Here is a 13,406-nt window from a genome sequence, read left to right as displayed (position 1 = left end):
AAAAAAGAGTCAAGCACTTTTGCACTGTGCATTTTTCATGTGTAGGGCAGCCCACTGAAATTAGAGGCTGCCCTAAATGCAACATGTGAATCCATGTAAAAATGCAAGCAAAGCCACCTTGAAATGGTGCGTGAACAGAGCCTAAGGCTAATTTCTAGGTGGGCAGCTCTAGCTCAGGTAATGCTGCTTGCTCATAGCCCTCAGTATATCAGATGTTTTGAAAGGGACAGAAGGCTGATTAGAGATATAAGAAGCTTTTTCTTAATATACCTGCAATGTGTGTTAGAATCGCCTAAATGGTGAATGTCCAAAAACACAGTTCAGCTCTAATGCGAAATATGAAATGACATCACTCTCTGCTGTGGGGGAAGCTACTGACCACATCATTCTCAGCTTTGGCTTCCTGATGCAGGCACCAAGGTCTTTAGGCATTACGAATATATAATTTTTCACTTAATGAGATTTAAGAATTCACCTAATAAAATAAAAGCATCCTTTGGTATTAGTAATCAAGTTATTCTGTTCTGAACTGTAAGTTCTCATAGTTTTCCCCATTCCTGCTCTTAGCCCTATTCACACCTGAGTGTCTTTTGCTAGACTCCGAGACCTGTGCTTTAAAAAAGTAACTGGGCTTTTTTTTTATGTATTCAGGTGTTTTTGGCCCCATAGACTTCCATTGGAGCTCAAGAGCAATATGCGCATTTTTGTGCACTTTTTATATGTGAAGAACTACTCTCCTCTTATAGAACAGCTATCCTCCTTGTCTGGCCCTGGAAAGAAAGTCTTGACGCTTGATATATCTACAAAAATGCCTGTAATATGCCTAAAACAAAGTTTAAAAATCACCAGGAATACATTCTGGTTCCACACAGGTGGGAACGCAGGCAAGTCCAACTCCAATCCTGGTGGGAAAACCACAATGGGGGAAATTCAAATAGGGTGTCATAGACGCACTTTAGAATTCCATCAGGGTGCACCACCAAAGTGACAGTCAATGCCGGGACAAGGTCACCTCCAACAAAAAAAAAAAAAAAAAAAAAAGCACTAATTGAAATGCTTAGCCTGAAGCATAAATTTCCCCTTGCAAGCCAAAATTCCCCCCAAACAAAAATTCCTTCGACTCCCAGTACAAAAATCCTCAGCACAAATCTTTCCCAGCCACCCCCCCCATTTCAGTTCATGTTCTCCCTCTCTCTCCAATATCCCTTGCGGTTACCCCTCAAATCCCCCCTTCCCAGCACAATAGCACAAATACCCCTCCAATCCCCCCCACCTAGAATTAATCATCTCCTCCCTCCCCTAGCACAAATACTCTCATCCTCACCGCAAATATGTATTACTCTTACCCAGGGGTCAAGTCCTGGGGTAAAAAGTGTGGGAACTCCCACCCAAGATCCACTCGCCCACCAAAAAAAAAATGATATGCTCATATGCTGGGACACTTCAAAAGTGGTATTTTTCATCAAATTTTCGTATTGTGTGTATGAAGCTTAACTGTTAATACATAAAAAAACAATCCTCAATAAACATAAATACGGTAATTCTCTGAATAATCAGCATTCATTCAATTGTGCTTCCATGCAAATGTGAACATCATGTTCTGATCTTTATTGGGGAATGTTATTTTGTATATAGGGTGTTTATGTGGTGAGTTTACACTTTTCATTGAACAGAGTTTGAATAACACAGGGTTAAATGGAAAAGTCATAAATGAACTGCACATCATCTGGACAGAATGCTTGGGGAAATCGTGATTTGTTCCTGCTTAGGAGATGTATGTTAGCTTGGGGGGGGGGGGGGGCTGAAAACTCTGCAGGGCTCCAACACACACTCGCTGCTATTCCAACCCTTCATATATTTCCACATAAACTTCCCTCCTGGCATTAAACTTTGCCAGGTATTGTGCTCAGCTTACCACCCTAAACTGATGTTCCTCCCTCAGCTCACCTCTCTCCCTGCATGTCCTGTGAGCAGAATAGCTCTGCTCCTCCTCTGGGCTCTCTCATCATATGGCACTGAAGATGGAGGAGGGGGAATTCAGCGGGACACACAGAGCAAGTATGCAGGAGACTGGAAGGGGGGGGGGAATGAGGAGACAGAAAATCAGGAGGGGCCGGTGGGGAGGAGCGCATCACGAGAGACTAAATACAATCTCTTAGCAGCGGGGACCTGATCTACCCATCAGCTAGCTGTGATTGACAGGTAGATCGAAGCGGAAGCTGTCATGGGGCCCCCTACTGGCAGTGCCTGAATGGTCAGTCTACCCCTGGTGTGCGGCACTTACTATTGCGAGCTGTGTCGGCATCTGCTGGTGTAGTACCTGCCACACAGCTCACATACTTTAAAGTCTTGCAGGACATGGCTGCTAACGGGAACTGAGTTCCTGTTGTGGAAAAAGTAAAGGAACTCCATTCACATGGGTTCCCGCAGGACTTGAGCCCTACTCTTACCCAATTATTTGTGAAGGGAAGACTGAGGACTCTTGTGATGGGGACTCTGATGTGAAGGTGGGGTTCTCTATTGTACACTGGGGGGGGGGGGATTCCAGTGTGAAGAAGTGGCTCTGATGTCATGGGGGGAGACTCTCATGTCATGGGAGCGAGGGGCACTCTCATGTGAAGGAAGGCTAACTTTGATATAATGGGGGAACTCTAATGTGAAGGGGGTGCCAAGGAGAGGGTGACATCATCATGCAGCGTACATGGTTCTTTCAGCCCAATAATTACATTTAGGGATTGGGGTGCTTTGTGATTCTTCATACCTTTAAAAAGGTGCCATGACTGAAGAAAGGTTAAGAAATACTGGCCTAGTACATGTGCTCTTCAGTGCAGTTATGTAAAAGATCCAGGGAACTAGCATTTCCTGTTTACTTCTGCACTACCCAGAAGTAGTTCCTTCCATTACTCGTGGCACAAAGCCAGTGTCGTCATGGAAGAGGACTCCAGTGGCAACCTGTGAAGCTTTGGTGAACTCCATGCCCAAGAGGGTTAAGGCAGTGCTGGAAAATAATGATGGCCACACAAAATAGACACTTTGTGCCCAATTTGGACATTTTCACTTAGGGGTGTACTCACTTTTGTTGCCAGCGGTTTAGACATTAATGGCTGTGTGTTGAGTTATTTTGAGGGGACAGCAAATTTACACTGTTATACAAGCTGTACACTCACTACTTTGTAGCAAAGTGTCATTTCTTCAGTGTTATCACATGAAAAGAGATAATAAAATATTTACAAAAATGTGAGGGGTGTACTCACTTTTTAGAGATACTGTATATTGCAACCATAAATGTCGACTACATTTGTTTTGTTTTTTTACCTCCTGATCCTTCCATTAACACACCTCCCATCAAAGGGTGACAACACTAAATATCTACATAGAATCAGCAAGGTCAGCTAGGCTGCGTACCCGATTTAGGCTACAGAACACTTGCTGCTCTCCTCTTTGCCATTATATAGGGAGATGTTTTCTGTAGCCCACAGGATCAAGAAAATTGTGACACAATTAACAAACCAGGCTGTCTCTCATTTAGCAAAGGTAGTGAGACTGTTTTTCTATGTATTTACAACCCCTACAATCCTTGGATAGAGGACTGAGACTTGTTTGCATAGATCTGCATCAATTGTAGAAGTGAACATGAAATGGATATTTACTCCAGACAGATGCACAATTGGGGACCTTTTACACTGGTGTGCTTAAAATGGTATACATTTTGTAAAAACACATATCGCAATTTCGATGTGTTTTTTTTTTGTGCTTTCTGGATTCCTGACTTCCAGCATGCACCTGTGAAACTTGGATCTGGGCCTCTAAAAACACACCAAAAAAGCAGCACTGGTGTATTTTTGTGATTCCTATCTAACTACCATTACCACTACCCACTAACAGGTCAGGTTTTCTGTATTACCTTGGGGAGATGCGGACTAGAATGCTGCAATCACTGAGCAGCAAATGATATCACCTGTGATGTATTTCAGTTATCTTTCAAACCTGGCCTGTTAGTGGGCCCTGAGGACAGGAGTTGATGACCATTTCTATAGAAATCAATAGGAGGTGTGTTTTGAAACAGAGCACCAAAGACGCAGCATGCAGCACTTCAAAACGCACTGCACCAGCAGCAGACTGATGTGAAGAGTTCCATAGGAGTGATGGCACTGATCGTTTGGGAAAAACTCAACAGGCTGGTTGCACATAAGTCGATCGATAGATTGATACATCGAAATTTGACAGGTCTCTGCTGAAGCGGACAAATTCCCACCCATATATGGCCGGCTTTAGAGCAAACCCACAGTACACAATTTCAGCAACCTTCCTTTATTTCCTATTCACTAGAAGAAGAGAGGAAGTGGTAAGCAAGGAAGGCAGCCAGAATAAATTAAATACATTCTACTGTAGAGTTTTATGATCTTTATATTATCCTAATCCGCAGTCATTGCACGGTATGGTTCTCATACATGGCATATGCAGTTGTGCTCTAGAAGTGAACACACAAACTTAACAGCTGTGCAATGTCTTACAGGCGCATATTTAGCATTATACATTCTTGTCTCCTTAGTAGAATACATTATACTCTAAGCTGTACTATAATTAGTGTTGGATTGATCGCTCTACACAGTGGGGTTGATTTACTAAAGACAAATCCACTGTGCACTACAAATGTAGTCGCTGAGAAGATCTGAAAAGGAGGGGAACCTCTGATGATTTCTATCATCCAATCATGTACAAACAAAAATGCATTTTTCTTTTCCTTGCATGTTCCTCTTTAGATCTACTGCGACTGCACTTCCAAGTGCACTTGCGGTGCACAGTGTATTTGCCTTTAGTAAATAATCCCCTCTGGTTCACAATGCTAAGGAATTATATTTAAAAAAATAAAAGGAAGAAAAAAAAAACACAAACAAAAAAAAAACAGTTTTCCTTACCCACGTGACCAATGCTCCATCCATCAAGCGTTCAAGGCTTTTCCCCTCACGGTTGTCCATGATCTCCTGACTATATGATGGTCGTCACAACTTGTCTAGTTTCTCCTACTTCCACTCACACTGTCTCAGAGCCCATCCACCCATTTCTCACCGTCCATCATTCAGCCTTTTTGTCGTCATCCCTCTCACGCCGTTCTTTCTACCTAACACTACTTGAATGTGTCACAGCCTGTGGTTTCTGCATGTACATCAGTTCCTCTCCCTTTGCCTTGTCTCCACCCTTTTCTTACCACATAGGCACTGTGATACAGGAAACCTCCCATTGCGCAGTCTCCAACAGCCAAATGTCACCCAAAGATATCTAGTTTGAAAAGAAAAAGAAAAAAAAAAAAGAAGAACACTTGACTGTAAAATTCTTTTCTTGGAGTACATCACAGGAAATGGTTAATTGTAAGCCAATAGGTGATTGGACACTGGCACTTTAGCAAAGCCTAAACTAGCCCTGCATAACCCCTCCCACTCTTTGCATTACCTCTATTTTGTCAGCTATCAATATCGGAGTGAAAAAAGGGGAGGGACCTGTATGCTGTGATGTACTCCAAGAAAAGGATTTTGAAGGCAAGTCAAAAATCTTATTTTCTTATCATACATCACCAGACACAGGAAAAAGTTAAAATTTAGACCATTGGGATTTCCAAAGGTAATCTAATGAGCGATGCACAACAGCATACAACGGCTAACAAGCCTGCCACAAAAAAAGATGGCAAAGAGCCAAGGCCCCTATAGGGTTGTCTGGAGGACCTTCTGACCAAGCTAGTAAACTTGGGGAACATGTGCATGAAAGGCCAGATGGCAGTCTTACAGACCTAGGAAGCTTCTGTTGCAGTGAGATTTTACAGGAAAATGGGGTGGGGGGGTGGCTTTCCTGAGAAATGAGTTGCCAACTCCACCTAGCAATTGTGGACTGAGAGGCAGTCTGTCCCTCTTGGGAGTCCAAAGCATTCTCTGATTGGATGGGATAGAGAGACGGGACAGTGAAATCATTCTCCCAGCTCTCCATCTCATCCAGAGTAAATTTTGAATTAATTCAGAAAATGGAAGCATTCACTGAATGGCATCCATGCGGAGCGGTTTACCTCCATTTAGAATGTATCAAGCCGGCCGCTCAGCACTGGACCAGCTGTGTCTATTTCTGTGATTTTCAGCATCCATGGGCATCAGCCAGGTATGTATGTATGTATATAGTTACAATGTAAAATTATACTATACCTGGAATTCATCTTTAATGCAGCCCTCAAAATTTCCACTCACCTGCTTGCATTTGGCTAGTGGAAATTAGCTGAGGGTGACTGAGGAGCTGTGTCGGAGGGGTGGGGGTGGGGGGCAAGTGCTTCTGGCAGGCGGGGTTGAATGGGAGCCAATTCTGTGGGGAAGGGAGCAAAAGAGGAGAGCCAGTCAGATAACACAGAGAGGGGGTTTCCGCTGTAAAATTCCTGCCTCCTGGACTGGCTCCTATGATATACAGCACACTGGTCCAATGCTGGGAAATTTAAAGTAGTGTGATGTCTAGCATAGGAGCAGGACCAGGAGGTGGGACTTTGACTGCAGAGAACCCCTCTGTGCGATTTGGTTGGCTCTCCTCTTCCTATCTTCTCCCTTCCCCACAGTTTCCTGACCAAATCACTAGAAGGAGAGTCGGCTCCCACAAGGCACCATTTATGGGTAATGGTAGACTGCATTGATGGGCACTGAGAAGGTGGTTGTTAATATTTTTGTAGCTTAGTTCCACATAAAACATTTAACAGTATCATTTCATGAGATAATTTGAGGGCATGTTTAAGTGGGGGAAGGGTAGGAGTTGGGTGGGGCAACTGGTGGCAAGCAACACTTGAAATGTTGAACCCTGATTAAAATGAACTAAAAGGCAAAACTTTTTTTTTTTTTTTTTTAGTTTTGGACAGAGTGAGGGGGATTTGAACATTCAGTTGTCTGCGTCCCCTTTAGGGAGATTCACACTCTCAGTCCTATTTACCATGATCATTGAAAGTAGAAGAAAATCCCTAAAAATAGAGGGGAATTCTTCCAATGGGGACACCAGTTCTGGTGACCTGGGGGGTTTCCAAGAAATTCCTGTAATTTGCAGCTATTTCTTCTCACTTCCGGTTTGGCTACAGAACAGGAAGTAAAGGGATGTTTCCACAATGGGACACAGAGGGCAAAATAAAATCTGACAGGGGGTTATAACCCTCCCTTGCTCAATCTAAAATTTAAAAAAAATATGTTCAGCCTAAAGTTCTACCAAGAACAAAAACCAGACTGAGAGCTAGCAGGTCTTTGGAAAATTGGACCCAAGATGGAAACATGACCCTTACCACCCTCAGGTGGAAAATACTTACCCAAGCCTGACTGATACTCAAAGTACTTCCTAGCTGAGGAAGCTTCCTCTCCCTACTTTGTAGGCAAAGCAGTAACCTTATAGGCAGGTGACTTTCTAACCTAAAGCATGGTAGGGATCATGGATTCTGAAAGACCCCCTAGTGTTCAGGATCTGGGCATTAACAGCCAGCAGTTGGGCTTCTTCCTACAGCCACATCGGTTGGACTTGCTGGGCATCCAGGACTTCTCTCCCAGCCGGACAGGTTTATGGCAGTTTTACTTCCTTCCCGTGGTGCAGACGGTATGGACTTTCCTGCTTCTGGACTGAGCCACCACTTCAGGACTCTCTTGGACTTGTTTGACCACATTGGATGATCCAGTGACTGCCCATTTGTCCCATGTTGCCAGGATGTTGAGATGCAATATTCCGCAGATAAGCAGTGTATGGGACAGCCTCAAAAAGGAGGCCTCCATCAAGCCCAGCACCCTCAAGCAGAAGAGAATGGACACAACATAGACCATACATCCTGCACCCCATTCCAAGGGTTCCAGTGGATTATGGTATCAAAATGATGGATATACACTAGGGAAAAACCCCCAACACACCTTTGCCCCCTTTTCTAAGCAAAGCTGCACCAGATTCTGCATTCTCCAGTTTTAGTAAATCAATGCCCAAGTATCTGGCAAGCAGCTACAGCTTGCATGGTGGGAACTGTCAAAAAAAATAAAAAAATAAAGATAAACCCACACACACACACCTTAAAGCAGGGATGTCCAAACTTTTTTCAAAGAGGGCCAGATTTGATGAACTGAACATGCGCGAGGGCCGACCATTTTGCCTGACATTCTTTGACCCATTAAAATTCGGTCTAAGTGTGTCCATCCGAGCACTAATACACTTCCCCAGAAGAATTCTCTTGATTTGTGGCTGTGTGTGGTGAATAGATGAGCTCAAGTGTATTATTTGGATACACCATATTTATTGACGTATAACACGCACCTTCACTTTAAGAAAACTTCAGGAAAAAAAAAACTAAAAATTTTAAATAAAGAACTGTGAAGCAAAACAAGGATCAGTGTCTATCTGCAGACCCACCATTCCCGGGAATGCCAGCCACCATTGCCAGGAATGCAGCTCCACAATTGCAATTGCCAGGAATGCAGCCACCATTACCATCAGTGCAGCCATGGAGGGCAGGATGAGCGCCAAAGACATCTTACAGGAGAATCTCCTGTTTACACAACGGCCTCTTTAAGAGAAAGTCCCACCTCGTTTGATGGACAGCACAGTCGTCCAATGGCAGAGACGGGACTTCCTATTACAGCTGCCGTGTAAACAGGAAGTTCTCCTCCTGTGTGCACGGCACTCGTCCCGCCTCCTCCCTCCGAGGCAGCTGAACTATACATCTTTTGTGGCCCCGGCGCTAGGAGATCGCCGGGGGCCACAAAAGATATACATGTTTAAACAACCAGGTGGGCTGTTCAAAACCGGACCGCAATTGGCCCGCGGGCCGGACTTTGGACATGCCTGCCTTAAAGGATAAGCTTGCTTTTACAGAAAAAAAAATGCACATTTTTTGTTGGGACTAGTATGTGGGTGAGTGTGGGTGTGAAGCCTGGTTCACATTTATGCATTTTTGTGTGTTTTCAGTTTTGCAGAAACACTACAGTCCATTTAACATGGTTTCCTAAGGGTCACGTTCACATCTGTGCATTTTAATGGCAAGGTCCATGGACTTTTCTGGGTTTTTGGTTCCATAGACTTCAAATGGATCAAAAACTTGTATTGTAAAAAGCAACCTGGATAGGCACGTACCAGGCCTTATGCCAGTCCTGCAGAATGTATTGGTCTGCTGGTACAGGCAGTTACACTCTGACAGGAAGCTCAGTGAACTACCAAGAGCAATGAAGATCGCTCTTGTAGTTCATTTAGAACTAGAAGCTGACAGTCAAAGACTTTTAGGATCTGCAGTTTTTGCCCAATTGTAAAATGTTACATCCTGAATATGGGTGCACCACTTTACAAAAATGTGAATTTATACATTTACCCTCTACAGGTATCTACAATAGTCAGCACAATTTAACCCTTACCCTGAATTTGAATGCTATTCTATAAGTTACAAAACCGGAATTTCAGATAAAAATACAACTGAACACACCCACTAATACAATGTGCAAGATCACCCAATGAAGTATCCTACTAGGATATTAAAATAAAAAATAAAAATGTGAAGATATGGACTGCTTATTAATGACAGGTAAATAAGTTGAAACCAGGGAGTTATATAAAATTCCTTTATTCAATATATGTTGAATAGAAAGGCTCATTTAGAAGGGCGCAGTCACCTATGGTTCTTGAATGTGCTCCTTGTTTATGCATCTCCAGCCACCCAGACTATCTGCATTCAGGGCTCAACCCAACCATTGAGATGAGCAGCTATGTCCGTGCAGTCACTGTATCCCAATAGATATGAATGAGCTACTTGCACACAGCACCTTAAGCCACAAAAAACAAGGTGCCCATTTACAGACTACAGGTGTCAGCACCCATCGGAATGAGGCCTAATTTTATTGTGCAGTGCATCTATTTAACCACTTTCAGACCGGACCATTTTGCTGGTAAATGACCAGAGGTCTTTTTACAATTTGGCACTGCGCTGCTTTAACTGGTAATTGCGCGGTCATGCAATGTTGTACCCAAACAAAATTTGCGTCCTTTTCTTCCCACAAATAGAGCTTTCTTTTGATGGTATTTGATTGCCTCTGCGATTTTTATTTTTTGCGATATAAATGGAAAAAGACTGCAAATTTTGAAAAAAAAATGATATTTTCTACTTTTTGTTATTAGAAAAATCCAATAAACTCAATTTTAGTCATACATTTAGGCCAAAATGTATTCAGCCACGTCTTTGGTTAAAAAAAAAAAGTCAATAACTGTATATTTATTGGTTTGCGCAAAAGTTGTCACATCTACAAACTAAGGTACGTTTTCTGGAATTTACGCAGCTTTTAGTTTACGACTGCCTATCTCATTTCTTGAGGTGCTAAAATGGCAGGGCAGTACAAAACCCCCCCCAAATGACCCCATTTTGGAAAGTAGACCCCCTAAGGAAATTGATAAGTGGCATGTTGAGCCCATTGAATATTTTATTTTTTTGCCTCAAGCGATTGAATGACAAAAAAAAAAAATTTTTTTTTTTTTTACACAAAGTTGTCACTAAATGATATATTGCTCACACATGCTATGGGCATATGTGAAATGACACCCCAAAATAAATTCTGCTGCTTCTCCTGAGTACGGGGATACCACACGTGTGGGATTTTTTTGGGAGCCTAGCCGCGTACGGGGCCCCGAAAGTCAAGAACCGCCTTCAGGTTTTCTAAGGGCGTAAATATTTGACTTCACTCCTCACTACCTATTACAGTTTTGAAGGCCATAAAATGCCAAGATGGCACAAAACCCCCACAAATGACCCCATTTTAGAAAGTAGACACCCCAAGCTATTTGCCGAGAGGCATGTTGAGTCCATGGAATATTTTATATTTTGCCACAAGTTGCGGGAAAATTACAAACTTTAATTTTTTTTTATTTTTTTTTTCACAAAGTTGTCACTAAATTATATAATGCTCACGCATGCCATGGGCATATGTAAAATGACACCCCAAAATAAATTCTGCTGCTTCTCCTGAGTACGGGGATACCACATATGTGGGACTTTTTGGGAGCCTAGCCGCGTACGGGGCCCTGAAATCCAAGCACCGCCTTCAGGCTTTAAGGGCGTTACAGTTTTGAAGGCCATAAAATGCCAAGATGGCACAAACCCCCCCCCCCCAAATGACCCCATTTTGGAAAGTAGACACCCCTAAATTTAGGGGTACACTAGTGAAACTAGGTAATAAATGGCGGGTGCCCTGAAACTAAAAAAACAACTAACCAACCAGCGTCACCTGTAAAGGTGATCACTGGTGAAAGGGTTAACTAGGGGGCAATCAGGGGGCTTTATGCGGTAGTATATGGGGGTCCCTGGCGCTATAAAAAGCTGCGGCGAACCTAAATACCTACCTGCCTAACTAGCGTCACCTGTGACACTAATACAGCGATCAGAAAAATGATCGCTTATTAGGCTGGGTTCACACTGGAGCGATGCGGGAACGCCACGAATCCGCGGCGGGTTCCCGCATCGCATGCCTCCCGGCGGCAGTTCACACTGCCCTATGCGAACTGCTGGGAGTGTCAGTGAAATGTTAATGACACCCCCAGATCAGTTCGCATATCGCAGTGCAATCTGCAAACTCTGATCGCATGGTGTGAACACCCATGCGATCCGATTCTGCTGCGGACCAAAAAAGGGTCCCGTGCGAGTTTGCGGCGGGTGCGACACGAATTCAGCCATACTATCTGTATGGCTGAACTCGAATCGCACAGAAATCGGATGCGATTTGCACTGCAGTGCGAATCACATCCGTTCTCAAACCGCTGCAATGTGAACCCAGCCTTAGTGACACTGGCGACGGGGGGTGATCACGGGGTTAAACCTTTATTGGGGGGGTTAGGGGGGTACCTTAGAACTAACCCTAACTGCCCTAACAGTTATTAGGGTCACAAATGACACCCGCTGGGTGATCAGGGGGTTAAACCTTTATTGGGTAATAAATGGCAGGTGCCCTGAAACTATAAAAAAATAACTAACCAACCAGCGTCACCTGTAACAGTTATATGGTGATCACTGGTGAAAGGGTTAACTAGGGGGCAATCAGGGGGCTTTATGCAGTAGTATATGGGGGTCCCTGGCGCTATAAAAAGTTGCAGCGAACCTAAATACCTACCTGCCTAACTAGCGTCACCTTTGACACTAATACAGCGATCAGAAAAATGATCGCTTATTAGGCTGGGTTCACACTGGAGCGATGCGGGAATGCCACGAATCCGCGGCGGGTTCCCGCATCGCATGCCTCCCGGCGGCAGTTCACACTGCCCTATGCGAACTGCTGGGAGTGTCAGTGAAATGTTAATGACACCCCCAGATCAGTTCGCATATCGCAGTGCGATCTGCAAACTCGGATCGCATGGTGTGAACACCCATGCGATCCGATTCTGCTGCGGACCAAAAAAAGGGTCCCGTGCGAATTTGCGGCGCTAATTCAGCCATACTATCTGTATGGCTGAACTCGAATCGCACAGAGATCGGATGTGATTTGCACTGCAAATCACATCCGTTCTCATAAACCGCTGCAATGTGAACCCAGCCTTAGTGACACTGGCGACGGGGGGTGATCACAGGGTTAAACCTTTATTGGGGGGGGGTTATCCTCGGTGCCGGAACGAAAAATACCGACACGGAGGAGAGAATACATCACTTCCTCTCCTGTGTTTACATTACAGGAGAGGAAGTGATGTCACGAAGGATTTCCATTCGTCGGGAGCGATCGCGAGGGGGGTGGCCATGAATGAATGGCCGTCCCCTCATCCGGGATCGCTCCCGAACGAATGCCGACCGCCGCAGGCACCGGGGGGGGGCCCCCGATCGGGCCCCCCACCCGCGGGAAGGCAGGGACTAATATATATATATATATATATATATATATATATATATATATATATATATATATATATATATATATATATATATATATATATATATATATATATATATATATATATATATATATATATATATATATATATATATATATATATATATATATATATGCCCTTATGCCTGCCCGTGCCATTCTGCCGACGTATATCGTCGTGCGGCGGTCGGCAAGTGGTTAAATAGCAATTTAATAGAGCTTTTTTATATACATTATGTATGTATTAAGGAGATGTCCTTAAGTCCATAGGTGACAGGTACAGACCAGTTTGCCAGAACTCTATGGGTTTTACATATTTTATGCAGATAGCAGCACAATCGTATGAGTGTAAATTTGTATAAGTTTAAACAATTCAGACATACAAGGGTTACGCTATGTGGATATTTGTTTTTAACTTTAAATTGCAGGGGGGGGGGGGGGGGGGGAGAAACCCACACTCCATGTTCAATTTGTCTTGAAGAAATTGATATTTTGTAGCCAATTATGCAATTTTACCCACAGCACATGACACTGGAA

The 13,406-nt window shown here is 43.7% G+C and overlaps 1 protein-coding gene across 2 annotated transcripts in view; it reads right to left on the bottom strand.

The window, feature by feature from the left end:
• LOC143932110 (uncharacterized) overlaps nucleotides 1-5,190 on the bottom strand; it is a 145,895-nt gene extending 140,705 nt beyond the window's left edge. For both annotated transcript variants that reach the window (XM_077455807.1, XM_077455808.1), the window contains exon 1: nucleotides 4,920-5,190. In XM_077455807.1, coding sequence (XP_077311933.1) covers nucleotides 4,920-4,979 — 60 coding nt within the window. In that variant the 5' untranslated portion in view covers nucleotides 4,980-5,190. The remainder of the gene's footprint in view (nucleotides 1-4,919) is intronic.
• Between the last annotated feature and the right edge of the window lie 8,216 nt (nucleotides 5,191-13,406).

The sequence above is a fragment of the Lithobates pipiens genome, unplaced genomic scaffold, assembly GCF_037356315.1.
Source record: "Lithobates pipiens isolate NorthernLeopardFrog02 unplaced genomic scaffold, aLitPip1_a1.2 Scaffold_10, whole genome shotgun sequence".
Taxonomy (NCBI): Eukaryota; Metazoa; Chordata; class Amphibia; order Anura; family Ranidae; genus Lithobates; species Lithobates pipiens.
Note: the sequence above shows the minus strand (reverse complement) of the source record. Positions and strands in the feature narration are given on the sequence as shown.